Raw genomic sequence first — 18,661 nt, forward strand, 5'->3', positions numbered from 1 at the left:
AACTTTTTTAAAAAACGCAAGGGCTACAAGGCTCAGTCAACGTCAGGGGCAGGACAGCTGACCTTCCCTCCAACCTCGGAGAGGGCTGCTGGGGAAAAGACCGGGAGAGGTCACGAGAAGTCACGAGAAGTCACGAGTGAGCGACAGGAGGCGAAGCGGGGCGGGGCGTTGCGTGGCGGGACTTCCGGGCCGCTCTCTCCCCACTGGCTGGGCTGCACGGCGACCTGCGCAGGAACCGGAAGCCGCGCTCACAAAACTGAAGAGGCCGGAAGCGCGTCTGGCTTTCGTCTCCCGTTCGCCCGTCTCCCGTTCGCCCGTCACCGGCGTCGGTTCTGAGCTCCGGCCGGTCACCCACTGCCTCCCGTTGCTTGCATCATGGCCCTCAGCGATGCCGACGTGCAGAAACAGGTGAGCGCCGGGCTGAGCCCCGAGAGGCGGGCGGGTACCGCCCCGGGCCTGGGGGAGCTCCGCGGCGGCCTCGTTGGCCAGATCTCCCCGTCCCCGGGACCCCGCCTCGGAGCTGTGCGGGTCGGGGCCGCGTCGGGCTTGCGGGCGAGCGGCCGGCCCGGGGTCGCGGCGTTGCTCGGCGCTTTGGAGTTCGCGGGCGGCAGGCGTTGACCGCCCAGGCCCGGACTTCGGGGAAGGGCACTCAGGCCGCAGTTTAGAGAACTTGTCTCTGGCTGAAGTTCTCGGAAAACCCTGACTAACGCTCACTCACTGCCTTGTGAGCCTTCTTAGATGAGCAGTTCGGTGTTTTTTCCTTGGATGTTTCCAGTTCCTTTAAAACGCTTCTGCACTTTATTCGTTAGGTGATATGCTCTCAGAAGCGTGGTGGTTCTTCCTTTTAGGGGATCTTAGGCTGATCACGGAGGGCAACAAAAATAGCGTCTGTGCGGCACTGTAGGAAATCTTACCGCATGCTTACAGAACAGCGCTGGTTTTGAACATTAATCAGCGCTGCGTCTGAGTTTTACTGTAGGAAAAAGGACGCAGTGCCCTCCAGCGGTCCAGCGGTCCCACCCCTAGTACCAGCTCTCTTCTCCTTTCTCCGCCTTGTTGTGATGTATTGAAAACTAGGGCTTCCCCAGGAAGAATACATGGCAAAGGTAAAGCAGTGAAACTAGGCCAGAACCACGTTTTCTTTCTGTAAAATAGTAAGAACGAGGAAATGTATCGAATGTACTCCTCCACACTACGCGCGGTCCCCATCAGGGCGGTGCCTGTGTTCCCCGTATTCCCGGCAGTGACCAGGCCTGAGCACCGAGTAGACGCCTAGAAATCTGGGTTTCCTTCAACTTCCTGCTCTTTAGGAGTTAGTAAAATCTTAATATAGTTATTTCCTGCTTTTCATCACAGTTGATTTCTGGAAACTACATTGCAAAGCCGAAAGGTGAAACTGTGTTTAGTCCTCATACACTTTGGGTTAAGTCAAATCTTGTTACTCTTTTTGCTGTCCGATGTTTGCTTCAGTAAAGCAAAGTGCTGATTTCTGTAAACATCACTGCTTTTACAGCTGGGAACATCTGCAGACTTCCATGGATTCTGGGACAAGGGGGACGCATAGTTGTTTTTCAGGCACCATTAGGTGTGGGTCAGTGAAACCCTAGGATGCTCCGTGAGATTGCACTGGAGCTGCCAAGAGTGCTAAGCCGAACAGTCTCCTGCAGGAGATCTATTGTGTACAGACATCGAAAATGGAGTGCTCGTTCCTGTTGGTTTTTCCATCACAAGTAGGTAAATGTATTTAAAAAGAGCCCCCTAGAATCTACTAAATCTTCTTAACTCAAGGATGAACTTGAGTGCTGGAAATAAAATACTAATACTTAAATGTAAAAAGAAAAGAAATCCTGGGTTTCCTGATTCCTTCCCCACTGTATTAAAGTATTTGTGTATGTTGCGCTTTTTTTTTTTTTGTCTGAGGAGTATGGTCATTTATTTCATCAAATTTTCAAGAGAATCTTGACTCCAGAGGTGTAGAACCCAGTAGCTTTAGCAGGAAGAAGAAAAATATATTTTAAGGGCAGGTTTTTCTGCCTTGAGGGTGGAGTTAAATGTCCTGAAGGGGTTGACGTTCTCTTGTTGGAACTCCTGAAGGCAGAATGTGTTCTTGTTGACTGTAAACGGGCTTCTCGACCTGGGTTGAAATGAGTGTGTTGTGCTGTAGGCTGTGCTGATCTTGTCAGATCTGGTAGCAGAGGGTCCAGCACGAGAGATAAGAGGGTTAAAATGAGTGTGTTTTGCTCTAGGCTGTGCTGGTCTTGTCAGATCTGGTAGCAGAGGGTCCAGCACGAGAGACAGAGGCAGATAATGCAGGTTTGAATCAGGGTTCACCTCTTAGAGGCCAGTGTCTTGTAGCATTTATAAGCACCCGAGTTGGTTACTGTCTTTAAACTACTTTTAAAGTTCCAGACAGCGCAGTGTGAGTTCGATCTGAACTTGTGACGATTCCATTCCTCACCACAAACAGAAACACACACACAGGCACAGATGTGTGGAGGTTGATCCATTTAGCAAGTTAACCGTGGTTTTTCTGAACAGTGTAGATTTGGGTTAGGCACCCCAATTTTTCAAGGCTTGAGATTTTGTAAGTATTGTATTACCTATAAAACGGGCTCTGATTGTCATCATTATTTTGGCTCCTCACTGGTAAGGAGCTCCTAAGAATTTTGACAAAAAATAAGTCTTCCCTTCTAAACCCGTGCTCTGTGTTTTCCTCAAGACTTTGATGCCATGAGGTTGTATTCTTTTTTTTTTTTAAAGCACCTGCTCTTTATTTTCCCTTTTCTTTTTTTAAATTATTTTTTGGCTGCCTTGGGTCTTCATTGCTGCACGCAGGCTTTTCTCCAGTTGCGGCGAGCGGAGGCTACTCTTCGTTGCAGTGCGTGGGCTTCTCATTGCGGTGGCCTCTCTTGTTGTGGAGCACGGGCTCTAGGCACACAGGCTTCAGTAGTTGTGGCTCACGGGCTCTAGAGCGCAGGCTCAGTAGTTGTGGTGCACGGGCTTAGTTGCTCCGCGGCACGTGGGATCCTGGGCTCGAAGCCGTGTCCCCTGCATTGGCAGGCAGATTCTTAACCAGTGCGCCACCAGGGAAGTCCCTAGGTTGTATTCTTAACTTTTTTAAATTGTGTAAAACACATTACGTTAAGTTTACCTTTTTAACCATTTTTTGGAGTATAGTTGCCTTACAACGTTGTGTTAGTTTCTGCTGCACAACGAAGTGAATCAGCTATAGGTATACATATATCCCCTCCCCCTTGGATCTCCCTCCCACGCCCCCCATCCCACCCATCTAGGTCACCACAGAGCACTAAGCTGAGCTCCCTGTGCTATACAGCAGGTTCCCACTAGCTGTCTCTTTTACACGTGGTGGTGTATGTATGTCAAACCTGATCTCCCAGTTCATCCCACCCCCCCTTCCCCTGCTGTGTTCACATGTCCATTCTCTACGTCTCCGTTTCTGTTCCTGCCATGCAAATGGGTTCATCTGTACCGTTTTTCTAGATTCCACACATAACGCGTTAATACGCGATATTTTTCTTTTTCTGACTTAACTTCACTCTGTATGACAAACTCTAGGTCCATCCATGTCTCTACAGATGACCCAATCTTGTTCCTTTTTATTCCATTGTACATATGCACCACATCTTCTTTATCCATTCATGGGTCGATGGACATTTAGGTTGTTTCCACATCCTGGCTATTGTAAACAGTGCTGCAATGAACATTGGGGTACATGTGTCTTTTTGAATTCTGGTTTTCTCAGGGCCTTTTTAACCATTTTTAAGTGAATGATTCAGTAGTGTTAAGTATATTCACATTCTTGTGAAACAAATCTTAACTCACTTTTGTACAGACTCTAAAAGTAGTTGGGGTACCTCAGAAGGCTTTTAACTCCCAACAGATTCTCACTCATTCACAACTGTTTTTTGAGCACCTACTGTGGGGAAAGTAAACCCTTAACCCCGTGTCCTGGGTTTACGGTGGTGTTTACCTTTATGCGGGACAATTAATACATGAAATGAGTTAATAACCTAGAGGCTCTACATTAAATATTTTTAAGCTGCTTTTTTTCTTTTTAATTCACTATTCCTTTCGGGTAGAGCTCCTATGAAATGAAAGTACCAGTGAGTTTGATTAGCTGTGTTGCTTGTATATTCATTTGGGTATATTTTACATCTGCCACTAGAGACAGTACTCTGTTTATGAGTATAAATTAGATCAGTCACCCCAAGCCCCATTCAGAAGACTTTGGGGACTTCATTCTCCAACTGTAGCCAGAGATCTAAAACCCTTTAGCAAGTTCCTAGCCTTATAGTTTAGTTGAGGAGAGGCACAGGCAAGCAGGCAATTAGGACTGTGTGTTCAGGCAGAGAAGTGCAGAGTGTCCTGGGTGCAGAGAAGTGAGAGGTTCAGGAGGTTTTCCAAAGGAGGTGACAGTTAAGCGAGCTGAGGCTCGAGGAGATAGCTGGGCTGGGGGTGGGGGAGTGTTCCAAGTGGAAGGAACAGCATGTTTGAAATCTCGAAAGTGGAAAGAACGGCGAGCTCAAGGAACTGAAAACCTGAAATGAGAGTAGCATGGGGACTTCCCTGGTGGTGCAGTGGGTAAGAATCCGCCTGCCAGCGCAGGGGACACGGGTTTGAGCCCTGGTCCGGGAAGATCCCACATGCCGCAGAGCAATTAAGCCCGTGCACCACAACTACTGAGCCTGCGTGCCACAACTACTGAAGCCCGCGCACCTAGAGCCCGTGCTCCGCAGCAAGAGGAGCCACCGCAATGAGAAGCCTGCGCACTGCGACGAAGAGTAGCCCCCGCTCGCCGCAACTAGATAGAGAAAAGCCCATGCGCAGCAACGAAGACCCAACACAGCCAAAAATAAAATTAATTAATTAATTAATTTTTTAAAATGTGGGATGACAGGAACTAGGAGTCTGAGGAGTGGCCAGTGGTGGAGGTTACATTTCATGTGATGCTGGAGAGGTGAGCAGTGACCACATCACAGACCTTCAAAATCTCTGCACTTTATCCTAAGCGGGGGTGTGGTACGAGATGAGAGGGACATTTGTAAAGGATCTTCCTGGCTGCCAGGTAGAGTTGGTTAGCAAGGGAACAAGACTGAGGGCCCGGAGAAAATATGGAAGCTGTTGCAGTAATTCCGCCAAGAGATGATGATAGCAAAGATGAGATTGTGGCTGTGAAGATGGAGAGAGATGGACAAACTAAAGAGGTGTCAGAAGAGAGAACTCTTAGGACATGGTGATTGATGTGGGGCCTGAGATACGGGAGGAGACGACTTGGATGTTGGTGCTAGTCCTCAAGGCAGAGGTCAAGTGGGAGGTGGAAGGAGAGCGGTCAGTGTTCCTTACTGAGCGTGTGGAATTTCAGTTGCTGTGAGTAGGAGCTCCTGAAGGAGCTGTCTAGGAGGCGGAGGAAGAAGCGCATGGCCCCAGAGGAGGCTGAGGAGGAGAGCAAGGAAGTGGTGGGAGCAAAGGGAAGCACGTGCTCAAGAAGGGTGGTGGTCAGCGCACCAAGAGACACTGCAGGTGCAGTAAGATAAGGGCGAGGAGATCTTACGAGAGTGATTTCACTGGGCTGGGGGGAGGGGAGTCGGGTTGGAGCTCCTCGAGAGTAGGAGGCCCTCTGGTACACGCCATTAGAATGGAGAAGGGGAGAGGACGGTCTGGCTGAAGGAGGCCGGAAGTAGAGGAGGACGTGTATTCAGTCCTTCCTCCCCATAGACTCCGAGTTCCTTGAGAGTAGGATAATGGCCTATTTACCTGTGTTGTTGAATACTGCATCTGGTCCATTTGCTGGAGTAAATTCCAGATTGAAAGTTACCTGAGAACAGAAAGGCATTCCATAAATGATTGTTGGAAGAATCAGAAAAGATAGATATTTTTTCTTGTCATATTCAAAAATAACCTTTTCCTTCTCCTTATAGATTAAGCACATGATGGCTTTTATTGAACAAGAAGCCAATGAGAAAGCAGAAGAAATAGACGCAAAGGTGAGATTCCACTTCCTAGGTTTAAGAAGTTATCAAAGTTTCGTACTGTCTTGCTTTGCTAATTAGTACTTAGTAAAATTGTTTAACAGAGCATTGCATAGGACCAATAAGAATCTCTTTAACGTTAAAAATAAACTTTCCTTTCTAAACATTCTTTAATTTTTTTGCCTGTGCCACGTGGCACGTGGGATCTTAGTTCCCCGGTCAGGGATCGAGCCTGTCCCCCTGCAGTGGAAGCATGGAATCCTAACCACTGGACCGCCAGTGAAGTCCCAAAATTCTGATTGTCAATAAGTGTCCTGAAATTTTATGGTAGGGAGTAGAAAAGTAAGGGATGGATTAATTTTCTCATGGAATCCAAACTCAGTTAAGCAACTGCAGCTAATTGATGGCTGGTCGGGGGAGGATGTAGTATTTTTTCGTTGTTATGTTGCTTTTTTATTTGTGCTTCCTGCAAAAAAGGTAAATACACAGTTTGGCATATGTAAGGCATAAAATGAAAGCCCCTGTCCATCGTGAAGGCGGCAGTCAGCATCTAGGAATTTTACAGATATTTCGAGTTACACAGTGTTTCTGTACAGTATATAAAATTGTTCTTTGCTCTAAGTATAATCATAGTAGGTCAGAATATATCATCTAATACTTTATTTTCATTGTCCTTTTACTTTATTCTACGGTGGTTACATTTGTTACTTAACAGTAAAGCCTTAAAATTGTGTGTGCCTGGTATCCTAGGGCCAAAACTGAACCTTTGAACTATTTGAGTAATTTATCATCTAAGGAAGAAAAGACTTATTTTGCCTGTCACTGAAGTAGAACAGTTGAGAGGATATTGTTTAATATATATATTTTTTATTGAAGTATAGTTGGTTAACAATATTATATTAATTTCAGGTGTACAGCAGTGATTCAATATTTTTATAGATTATACTCCGTTTAAAGTTATTACAAAATAATGGCTGTATTTCTCTGTGCTGTACAATATATCCTTGTTGCTTGTTTAATATTGTTTTGATGGCCATAGGAGCACTGCAGCTTCTCATATGGCTAGTTTCCTTATTTCTCTCTGGGACAAATACAGAACTTCTATTTCAGTTGGTAAATGCATTTCTATTTAAAGTAGTCTTATCTCGTGTGATAGGTATAGAAATAAGCTGCTGGCATTTATTTTAGAATATAAAAGTTCCAGTATCTGTGCTAAGCATTAAACATCTGAATCAGTAACTTTAGCTAGCTTCCAAAGTCATAATTTCTTACTGCCTGAAAATCACAGACAGCCGATATACTACGATACCCTTTGTAAAAAGTGACTGCTCAATAATTAACACTAATAAAACTAATAACTCAAATTTATGTAGTTTATCATTTTAAAAGGACTGTTAGATTTTGACCTACAAAGGAAAGAATACTATTTTTATTTTCTTATTTTATAAGGGAGGACACTTAGGCTGAGATTACTTGACCAAATTTTTTAGACAGTAACTCAGATCTTCTGACTCCAAATTCTGTGTCCTTTTCATTAGCCCTCTATTAAACACATGGATCAAATTTAAAATACATAATTTTTTTCATACACAGAATCTTCTGATTCTATTCATTGAAACTTTGTTGGTGGATACTAGATATAGAATAAGGTGAATATAAGCAACTACCTTGGTCATCAGCTGCTTAAAATAAAACTGTCAAAATCTGTATAATGAATTAATACTAATGAATTCCTTGGAAGGCAGAAGAAGAGTTCAACATTGAGAAAGGCCGTCTTGTGCAGACCCAAAGACTGAAGATTATGGAATACTACGAGAAGAAAGAAAAGCAGATTGAGCAGCAGAAGAAAATGTGAGCTTTGAAAATCACTGGGACGAGAGGGTAAAGCAGGTGGTTTGGAGTCAGGCAGTTACGGGTTCTGGACCACTCACTGATTGACTAACCTTGGTCAAGTTACTTAACTTCTCTTTCCTCATTTGGGAAAACGGAAGGCTCACGGGATTATTGAAAGATATAGTTGAAATAACTGATAAGAAAGTCTCACCACTTCATAAGCATTCAATAAATATCTCCTTATCTTTGAAAATAAGTGGATAAAAACCACTACATGTATTTCAGGGAGTTCTCTGGGATCTGTACAAAGAGAAGTGTTTGTACATATGTAGGAGGTTGTACCTTTCTCTACGTTGGTTGTTTTTTATGCTGTAATGATACTACTTTTCCGTGCCTTTTGCAGTCAGATGTCTAATCTGATGAATCAAGCGAGGCTGAAAGTCCTCAGAGCGAGAGATGACCTTATCACAGTGAGTAATTAGCCCCCTTTAGTTATAAAATTATAAAATGTTTATTCATTTGTCTGTTATAGAGAATTCACTAGTTAATGTTAGATTAAGGAGCTGATGAATGATTTTTAGAGAGAAAACATTTGGTCAGCAAATCATTACACTAGGTATTGTAATAAATACGGAAATGAATAAGATGTGTGTCCAGTCTTCAAGGACCTGCTGCTCTAACAGAGCATGTAGCTTCTGGGTATATAGCACGTGATGGGGGGACCATACATTATCTGAGGGCAATGGGGACTAATAAGGCTAGAAAGATAGGATGGAATTACTATGGGGCCATGAGTGCAAGTGAAGAGCTTTGCTTGCTTTCAGTAGAAAGCTGTTGAAGGTTTCATTTTATTTTATGAGGAATATCATAAATAGGGTTCATGATATGAGTACATAGACTAAATTTAACAGAGAAGAGGTTAGACAGAAAACCATCTGGGGAGTATTGTCACCCAAAGGAGAGGGCAGAAACGTACCACTTAGGTGAGACAGCCTGAAGGAATTTGAATTAATTCAGAAACAAGGGAATTCCCTGGCGGTCCAGTGGTTAAGACTCTGCTCTTCCACTGTAGGGGGCACAGGTTCGATCCCTGGTTGGGGAACTGAGATCCTGCAAGCTGTATGGTGCGGCCAAAAAAAAAAAAAAATTTAGAAACCAAGTGGAGGCCTCTGCTTCCACTGTTATTCATTGTTATTGTGGAGGCCTTAGATTTCTTACAAAATGGAGAGACAAGTTACATAAATATCAGGAAGGAAGAAACAGTTATTTTTTTGAAGATACGATTGTATATTTAAAAAAATACAACATCTGAAAAACTAAGAACTAGTAATTAGTTCAAAAAGGTGACTGGCTACAAAGAGAATATACAGAAATTGATAGTTTTACTACATGCCAACAGTAAGCAATTAGGAGTAAGTGTTGGTGAATAGGAACTATATGGAAAAGCTATAAAACTGAAAATATAATACTTGACTAAGCAGAAGACATACCATCTTCTTAGATGACTAGAGAAACAAACTAATATTGTAAGATATCGGTTCCTGATAGGCGAGTCTGGCATGGTGGCGGCAAGGACCGAGTTGGGTGTCAGTGGTGACACGTTTTACAGGAGGAAGCCCCAGACGTTGGCTATTGATTGACTCCTCCACCTCCTCTTCTTTTTTTAAAAAAATTAATTTATTTTTGGCTGTGTTGGGTCTTCGTTGCTGTGCGCGGGCTTTCTCTCTAGTTGCGGTGAGCGGGGGCTACTCTTGGTTGCGGTGTGTGGGCTTCTCATTGCGGTGGCTTCTCTTGTTGTGGAGCACGGGCTCTGGTGCGTGGGCTTCAGTAGTTGTGGCGCGCGGGCTCAGTAGTTGTGGCTCTAGAGTGCAGGCTCAGTAGTTGTGGCGCATGGGCTTCTTTGCTCCACGGCATTCGGGATCTTCCCGGACCAGGGCTCAAACCCACGTCCCCTGCATTGGAAGGCTGATTCTTTATCACTGGACCACCAGGGAAGTCCCGGTGGGCGAATTTTTTAACCCTTTTGAACCTTCCTTTTCTTGTAAAATGGGGAAAGCATATACGTGAGGCTTCTTTAGAATTAAGTTGGTCCACATAGGAAGTGACCGTGCAGTGCCTCACACAGGACAGGCCTGGGGTAGGTAACAGCTCTTTACCGTCACTTCCTAAACCTCACACTGTGTAAGGTGGTGGTGTTGTCGTTTAAGGGAGATAAAGAACAGACCGACCTTTAGAAATTCTGATTTGTTGGTCCTGAAGTACAGGTTTCTGGTGCTGTGGTTAAAGAGACGAAACAGAAATGGCTCTGTGGGAGGCCCCCTGACTCTTCACGCCGGGCACGAGCAAAGGAGACGTGATTTTGATGTTGTCGTCAGAATCGGGTTTTAGTTTCTTGCTTTCCAGGAGCAGAGTCTAATATTTTCAGGATCCTAGAGGCAGTTAGGTTCAGGTGGACAGATAATGCCCTTCCAAACTCTCAAAATACTGATCTGTAGGCTGACATGTGAACGGCAGTAACCTACACCCCTCCCCATGGGGAGTCAGACTACAGCCAGAAAGTTGAGTTTAGAATCAAAGAGTGTCACTGGGGTATTACTTAAGTTACCTTCCTGACCTGTGGGGCGTGTCTTTTAAGTGGACAGGAATGATTTAGACAAGGGACAATACAGTTTATGTCGATTAGGTTTCAGCTTTCTTAGCTGGAGTTCAGTTTATTCCAAGTTCCTACTCCCTTGATTGGAGTTCTGGGTGGTGTTAAGACTCCTCATTTGTCCACTTCCAGATTTTTCCGTGGGTTATTTTTACAAATGGCTGGCATCACTCTTTACAGCTTGACTTGATGCTCATTCTTTTAGAGTAGACCTGTCTCTCTACTCCTCCTGTCCCCCCGCACCGGCTTGACCACTGTGGACAGTCAGTTCCAGCACAAAGAGAACTATGCTTGAGGGGTCTCTTAGTGAGGAGGGGCTGCGGTTTCTTTCAGCCACATGTCTTATATATATAAATGCTTCAAATCTTTGTGCCGTAGCGTCCTAGATTCTAAAGGCTTCAACTGCTTGGGAGTGGTTCCGGGCTGGGTGCGGCTCCAAGGGTGACTCTCAGAACCAAATACAGGGCCACTTCCTTCTCTCCACCCTCACTCCTCAAATTCTGATTGGTGTCTGGGTGAGCATGTATGTTCTCCCTCTTCTTTAAATCCCCCAAATCATTCCAGAGGTCATATTCAGTAAGGGAGACATGTATGTGGAAGATTTACTGGGACGAAATTTTCTCAGCGGTGTTGGGTGGCCAGCAGTGGGATCGAGCGGCGCTCTCTCTGACTTTTAAAGGACCTCGGTCCTCTTTTACCAGTAAGCCTGTACGTGCGTACCACTTAATGAGTAGCTGCCAGCGTGCTCTTCTCAACCACGTGAGATTTGTCTCCGGAGTCCCTTTCAGTGTCTGTTTTAGTTATACAAGCCAGCGTTTATTATAGACCGTTAAAAATACAGACTAACATAAAGAAACTGGAAATCATGGATAGTCGAGCCTCCCGCAGGTGAACACTGACGACACTTTGTTCTCTGTGCAGAGGCTACTTGTTCTAATAAAAAATGGAACCATCTTGCCCAGCTGCCTCCGTAGCTTGCTTTCCGTGGCTGCGGCATGTGGCTTTTTCCGTTCTGGTCAGTCATGATCGGTAATCTGGGCTCTTCTGCCTGAGTGCGAGTCCCCTGGGGGCCACGGTAGTGCTCTTGCTCACTCGGATCAGTGTCCTTAGGGTGGCATCTGCTTTATCGTACACCTCAGGGAACGCGTGTGGAGTGAACACACAGCCGTGAAGTAAGAAGTGATTGGACACAAGCTGGGCCAGCCCCACGTGGGTTCCGAGCTGACTACCCAGCTGTGTAGATAACTTTTTCTTTTTCCACTCTTTGTAGGACCTACTAAATGAAGCCAAACAGAGGCTCAGCAAAGTGGTAAAAGATACAACCAGGTACCAAGTGCTGCTGGATGGACTGGTCCTCCAGGTAAGTTTGTAGGTCGGATGCACCACTGAGAGCCACGTCCCTGCAGAGTCGACAAGAGGGGATAGAAACTAGCTGTTTCTCCTGTGTTCTCATTTTAGCTCTTTTCCCTGTCCGGTCGGGAGATGTGTGGGAGGACGGTGGTGTCTGGCTGGTGGATGACACTGATGTTGTCTTGTCCTTTGTAACCTCCAGCTGTAAACTTTCCTAATTTGATTTTACCACTAAAATGCTTGCTTTCGATAGAGGTTCAGACCACAGGCTGTATAAATTTTAATTGTTTGCTGTTCAGCTGTTAAATATAGTATTTGTCCTCAACCTAGTTGATGTAAGACTCCCGTATGAATTTCGTTCCCATCACCAGAGCATTGGGTGTATTTATCTGGTTTGTGATATGAAGATCTTCCCGTGTTCTCATACTATGTAGGCCATCTTTGGGGGAACCTAAACAAGAGGACTGCTTTCCCAAACTAGATGAAAGAGTTATGAAGACATTTTATTTGCTGTTGTTTTATTTTACAGTTTGCAGTTTTTACTAATTGTATCTGATTGTGCTTTAATAGGGTTTGTACCAGTTGTTGGAGCCCCGAATGATCATTCGTTGCAGGAAACAGGATTTCCCTCTGGTGAAGGTAGAGCTTGAAGAAATCCTTTTTCTTTTTAAAGATCAAAATGTTAGGGATGAAATGCATGCTCTAGTAAATGACAGCTCAACCATGGCCATTAGAAGAGTCTTAACATGTTGTAGATACTAACTTAAGTGTACCTGAGCCTCTTACTTATTTTCTTAAACAAATCAAGTTGCCATCTGAGTTAGTCCCCTCCTCCCTTTCTGGAGACCTTGTAATACCATAATCTTCTGAAAATCCAATAAAAACAGTACTTACTGGATCGGAGCAGAGGATAGGCAACGCCGTCTGAATAGAAGAGACAGAGGCGGAGGGAGGCGCAGGTGGAGATGGTGTGTAATGGGGACAGAGTTTCAGCTTGAGAAGGTGGAACGTTCTGGAGAGGGATGGTGGGGACAGTTGCACAACGAACGTACTTAAAGCCACAGAACTGTACACTTAAAACTGATCACGATGATAAATTTCATGTGCGTTTTACCGCAGTTTTAAAAAGCAGTGAGCTGGGGGAAGTGGAGGTGTAGGACGGGTGGAAGAGGGTTTCTCACGCTGCACTGCACTGAGCGTGGCGTGCAAAGTCCCATCTTCGGAGAGCACTGTAGGCTCCAGGAGACACGTGAGAACGTTTTCTTGAAGGAACTTTAGTCTTTTTCTGACACGATTACTAGTTGAACAGATTGACACATACATTGGGGCTCAGACAGTATCTGTGCTTTTGTGACGGGCTTATTTCACTTGGCAGTAATGTCTTCAGGGTTCGTTCATGTTGTAGCGCGTGTCAGGATTTCTTTCTTTAAGGCTGAATTATATCCATAGACCACATTTTATTTATTCATTTATGTGTTAATAGACCCCTGGGTCGTTTCTACCTTTTGAGTATTGTGAGCAATGCTGCTGTGAACATGGGTGTACAAATATCTGTTGGGTCTGTGCTTTTACTTCTCTTGGATAAATATCCAGAGGTAGACTTGCTGGATCCTGTGGTGATTCTGTGTTTTAATTTTTGAGGGACTACAATACCATCTGCCACAGCGGCTGTACCGTTTTATGTTCCCACCAGCAACGCATCTGTTCTTTTACTTGAAAAATAAGTAGGAATATCTTTTTTTGTACAGACTGTTGGTTTTGTGGATACCTGCTCCATAGTTTCTGATAAAACCTCTGTTTCTTGTGTTTCTCCAGGCTGCGGTGCAAAAAGCAATCCCCGTGTACAAAATCGCCACCAAAAGAGACGTTGATGTCCAGATTGACCAGGAGGCCTACCTGCCTGAGGAAATGTAAGGAACGTTTCTGCTTTTAACACCTGAGCTGCTCTGGCTGCGCGAACGGTCATCCGCCCGGCCTCGCGCATGTCCTCTGGGCAGGATGGCGGTGTGGCCACCCCATGCGTGCCTCGTGTTGGCGCCTGTCGGTATCCCCCTTGTTAACCAGCTTCTTATGGCTCAGCTTGCCTAGAAGCAGCACGGATTCTGTACCCAGAACTTGAAGCTGGTTCCACGTGTGTCCTAGGTTCTGAGAAAGGTGATCACTCCCTCTGACAAGGAAGTAGCCATGTCTGGCTGGCAGATCCCTTGGTATGGAACGCGAGCGCCCGTGGTGCTTCTGCCGAGTGCGGGGAGACTCAGTGCGGTTGGGAGGGGCGGTAGGAGCTCCTGGCCGGGGAGAGCCCAGGGCATTTTCCCTGTGCGCCTGCCTGCCGGTCCACCCCACGGGCCAGCATTGCGGAGGCCTTGGGACATGTGAATTTAGGATCGCAAGACCTAGTTCTGAGTCCTGACTGGCCTGTTGCTCGCTGCAGGACCTCGAGCCCAAATCCCATCATCTGTAAAAGGGATCAGTCTTGCTTGCTTCATAAAGTGAGGATCAGAGGTAGTGGGTGCGTGACGGTGCTTTCAAGCTGAGGGCCTGTGGGAGCTTAAGCATTAGTGAGCATTCCGGTCAGATCGCGGTCTGCTGCTCCACTCTTCCAGGTGTTGGCCAGGTAGGGCTCGACTAGTTACTTAGTCTTCCTCATCTCTGACCTGGGATAACAGCACCCGCCTCACGGAGCTCTTGGAAGCTGAAGTGGGGTCACGTCTGTGCAGCACTGACATCAGGGCTCAGGATCCACAGCGACTCTCCTGACGGGTACTCAGCGTGTAGAGACCATGTAGGACTCAGCAGTTCCAGTCAGGACCACTGTGCCTGGTGCTTTGAGTTTGGGTGCTTAGAGAAGCAATCCCGTACATGCCCTACGTGTTACAGCATCTCCCCCAGAATTACACACACGGATGTCTCTGCATGGAAGCAGGAGCGCTCACACCCAAGGGGTAGTTATGCAGGGACACCAGCCGTTTGCTGACAGGTGACTGGAGCCCAGTTCAGGCTCTGGAGCCACTCGAATTAGATGGTTCTGTTTTCAGAGCCTTTGAGATTCAGAATTGCAGGTGAAGGACTGTGCAGGTTTAAAGTGGAGTTTTATTCAGTAAATTGGTCCTTTTATCCACCTCTTAAGCCCGTTTCCTGGTTTATAAATGGTGAGGAGACCAAGACTCCAGGTCCCTGGGGAATAGGAGACACGGAAGGGCCTGGACTTGGTGTTCAGTAGCGCCTGGCGCACAGCAGACACCCCCGTTGCCCTGCTGCCCGCGTGGGGACAGGGCCTGTTCAGAGAAACAGAGGAAATGGGGGAGGAGGATGGAATAAGAACATACTACTCACGTCACAGCCCATTGACATTTTCTAGAGAAAATTTGCACCATTTTCCCCATCCTTTGCCTCAGAGCCTGCTTATTTCAAGAAATATTTTGTAAAACACAGAATTGTAATGTAGCAAAAGAATTCCACACCCTGAGGCTCCTTGTGGTAGGATGTGACCTGTCGGCCTTACGCCAGGGTACTGGGGTAGAGCCTTTTATCTGAGACGCAGGCGCCAAGGAGGGCGGCCCGCCAGGGCACCCGCAGCGCTGGGCCTTGAAGACGCATTCAGATGAGGACTGTGTGTACTGATCTGCAAACTGGGACACAGTCGTCCCCCCTTTTGTCCAGTTGGGGAGGGCTGGTGGTTAGAATAACGTAAAACCAGACGGGCACATAGTCACTTGGTAATGACAGTTATTATCAGCCTCTTTTCCTTAAATCTTCAGAAGCTTCTGAATTCATTTCAAACTTATTGCACGTTTATTGCCCCTAAGAGTGTTGAGACCATCCACAGACCAAGACAGCTATTCTCCGAGGGAAGAAGGTAATTGTACAATGTGTGTCTGTTTCCCTCAAATCTGTAAAAGTGGTTATTTCCGGTGTTCTTTGTAGAGCTGGCGGGGTTGAGATCTACAACGGGGATCGCAAAATCAAGGTCTCCAATACCCTTGAGAGCCGGCTGGACCTCATAGCCCAGCAGGTGAGTGTGGGGACACGTCTCATCAGTTGGCCTGCGTTACTTTGAGGAGGTGCTGTGGAGAACATGTCAATTGGCCGTTATTTGGAGTTTGTGATTCTTTCTCCATTTTTTGACATTTTCTTAAAAGGAACGGGGATTCAGGCATTTAGTGCCATTTGCTGAGAGGATATTGTTTACATGAGGGTGGCCTTGGGACCAGAATGAGGGCTTTGTGTGTCTGGGATTTTAATGTATCTGTTTTACTGCATGTGGAGATGCTGACCCAAAGCCCCAGAACCCCCGACCCCCAGCAGGAATGATGGAAAGTCAGGCGACTGCTCTAAAGGAATTGCCACAGGGCGCCAGGAAACCAGCCAGGAAGCTTGAGTTGTCCCGAGTGCGGGGCCTCCTCCAGGGGTGCGCTCTGCTGCCCCGACCTTGACCGTCTTCTGGTAACTTAAACCTCAGAGCCATGCTAGCCACCAGCCAGGTGTGGCTAAATTAACTAAAGCTAGGTAAGCTGCGCAGTTCGCCGCCTCAGTCGCACTGGCCGCATGCGGCTGGTGGCTGCGTCCTAAGGTGGAGTCCTCGGGCTTCTCCAGTTGCTGCGGCGCGCCTCAGCACACACCTGCGCTGTCAGCTTTCCACCCGGCGCGCGCTCAGCACCTGTTGAAAGAACGAGTGTAGGTGCTCCAGAACGTCGCCTCTTCTCCCCATATCGGAGCGGGACGGAAGCCTTAGACGGCCATGGCACCCGTCATTTGCTCTCTTTCCCCTTAAGCAGTGGCCTTAAGCCCACGTTTGCGATCGCCGAGTCTCTTGGTCGGACTCTGGCGGTGCTTGGCCAAGTATTGGGCTTCGTGACTTCGGGGCGGGGCTGAGGCGCGGGGGACGGCGCCGCCTCACGCAGGAGCTTCTTTCTTCACAGATGATGCCCGAGGTGCGGGGAGCCTTGTTTGGGGCAAATGCCAACAGGAAGTTTTTGGACTAAGCCTGAGGGAGGTGGCGTCCGCCCACTGCATGACGTGGACGTTTCTGACAGTTGAAGAGACAAGACGGCCTGCGTAGCTTCCTCTTTGCTGTCCTCCTGTCCTGTCCTGCATCTGTCAGTGGAAGGAAGCCTTGCTGTAGCTAACATCCTGGCTGGTGGGGACCGACGGGCGAGAGTCTCACTTAGTACGATCAGGAAACCTTCCTCTAGCTTGTCTCAGAGTAACACAACTTCCTGCTGTTCTGCAGCACAGAGGCGAGGGGTCAGGTGGTGGGTGCACGAGTGTCCCCAGGCCTCCTGCTCTTCTGGGGTCCAGCCTCGGGGGGCGGGGTGGTGGGCTCTGGGGTCAGGTCTCCGCTCTTTGGGCTTCAAGTGCATGTGGGGCTCATTTCTTCCAGCAGCAGCAGCAGCTTCACTGTTACCTATTTGGGCCTAGAAATGTCTGTAAATGTGATTGAAGATCTAAGCCGTGAATATGCTTTATTTATTAAAACATAACATGTACGTGGATGTCACTCATTTATTACACAAGGCGTTCGCTGCAGGTTGTGGTCTGAGAGGGTGAAGTTCTCACTGAGGGATCTGGAAAGAGGAAGCATTTTCCAAACTCCTGGAGCATTTGCAGGTTGACAGCCATCAGCAGTTGAAGCCACGAACCCTCTCTGTGTCCCTCAGGCACATTTGCTCCTTTCTACCAAAGAAAGCCTCACCTAGAGGTGCCCTCCCAGCCCCTTAAGACTGTCCGCACACAGGTGTTCAGGGTCACCTGTCCCTGGAGGGCCTGGCAGCCGGAATAAGGGAACAGTTATATTAGCTTTGGCAGCATCAGGAAAGAAGAAACTGCGGTCTTGAGGGAGAGGAGCTGCTGTGTGTTCATTGCATCAAGACTGAAAACCCACCGTGACCTGAAGATAAAGCGTCTGTTTTCCACCCTCATGAGTAACACGGGTCGTCACAAGTGTAGCTCGGTCCTGAGGGGACGAGCTGGGAGGATGCACTGTCCGCACCGCCCATCTCCTCCGGGCCGAACATGGGCAGGCGGGTGCCGCCTTAGAGGGCTGTCGTGGTCCCCTTGAGCTAAAATAAAATCCTGCCATTCCCCGTGTCAGTGCTGGGACAAATTGAGTTATTTAACTCAGAGTTAAGGAGACTAAAGCCTCCAGCTGATTCAAGGTGCTGCGTGTGAGACAGATAGACGTGAAATGCAGAGATGATCCCATCTGTGCTGTCTGTTCAGGGGGTCGGGGCTCCTGAGGGTCCCCGGGCTGGACCCCCAGAGCAGGGAGGGCTTCGGTCACCAAGGGAGGTGGAGGGGCCCATGAGGTAGAGGACAGGGAAGAGGGGGGCCAGGGCTGCCGCGAAGCCTACTCAAAACCCTTGAGGCGCTTGCCGACGCTGAGAAGTTGACGCCGAAGAGCATCTACTGGGTGACCCCGAACAGCAGGGCTATGACCAGGGCCCTCCTGGCTCCACAGTTTCCTGGGGGGTGAGGAGCCCCAAAGGCTAACCCGACGGGCAGGGCTCCAGGCCTCCCCCGACACCCCAGCCCTTCAGGCTTAAGGGGTGCCTCCTTTCTCTAGAATTCCAAGACTAGGGGAACATGTCCCATTTTATGGAATTAGATTCTTCACACGTCAGCCCTTTTTAGTGGAGTAATTCAGAGCACATGATCTGATGAGTTAAGCATCTAATAAACAGAACCGAGTTTTCCCCCTGAAAATTGGTTATTGATGCAAGCGTTTTGAATGTGGGTGAGTCTCATTAATGACCGCAGCATTCGATGCACTGAAGTTGTGTGAATATTAATTTTTTAAATTCTCAGTGTTTGAGACACTTGGGCTAGATTTTGAGCCCTA

At 47.2% G+C, this 18,661-nt stretch overlaps 1 protein-coding gene across 2 annotated transcripts; it reads left to right on the plus strand.

Moving 5' to 3' along the window:
• The first annotated feature begins 243 nt into the window (after positions 1 to 243).
• Positions 244 to 17,309, plus strand: ATP6V1E1 (ATPase H+ transporting V1 subunit E1). Of its 2 annotated transcripts, none has more exons than XM_060112997.1 (9): positions 244 to 408; positions 5,940 to 6,005; positions 7,732 to 7,841; positions 8,227 to 8,293; positions 11,744 to 11,833; positions 12,394 to 12,462; positions 13,639 to 13,733; positions 15,748 to 15,835; positions 16,743 to 17,309. In XM_060112997.1, the coding sequence occupies exons 1-9, from the start codon at positions 376 to 378 to the stop codon at positions 16,803 to 16,805; spliced, it is 681 nt and encodes a 226-aa protein (XP_059968980.1). In that variant the 5' UTR covers positions 244 to 375; the 3' UTR covers positions 16,806 to 17,309. The 2 variants fall into 2 exon arrangements, with proteins under 2 accessions (XP_059968980.1, XP_059968979.1); XM_060112996.1 differs by lacking the exon at positions 244 to 408 and adding an exon at positions 1,524 to 1,730.
• Positions 17,310 to 18,661: the final 1,352 nt, after the last annotated feature.

Source organism: Mesoplodon densirostris, chromosome 11, assembly GCF_025265405.1.
Source record: "Mesoplodon densirostris isolate mMesDen1 chromosome 11, mMesDen1 primary haplotype, whole genome shotgun sequence".
Lineage (NCBI taxonomy): Eukaryota > Metazoa > Chordata > Mammalia > Artiodactyla > Ziphiidae > Mesoplodon > Mesoplodon densirostris.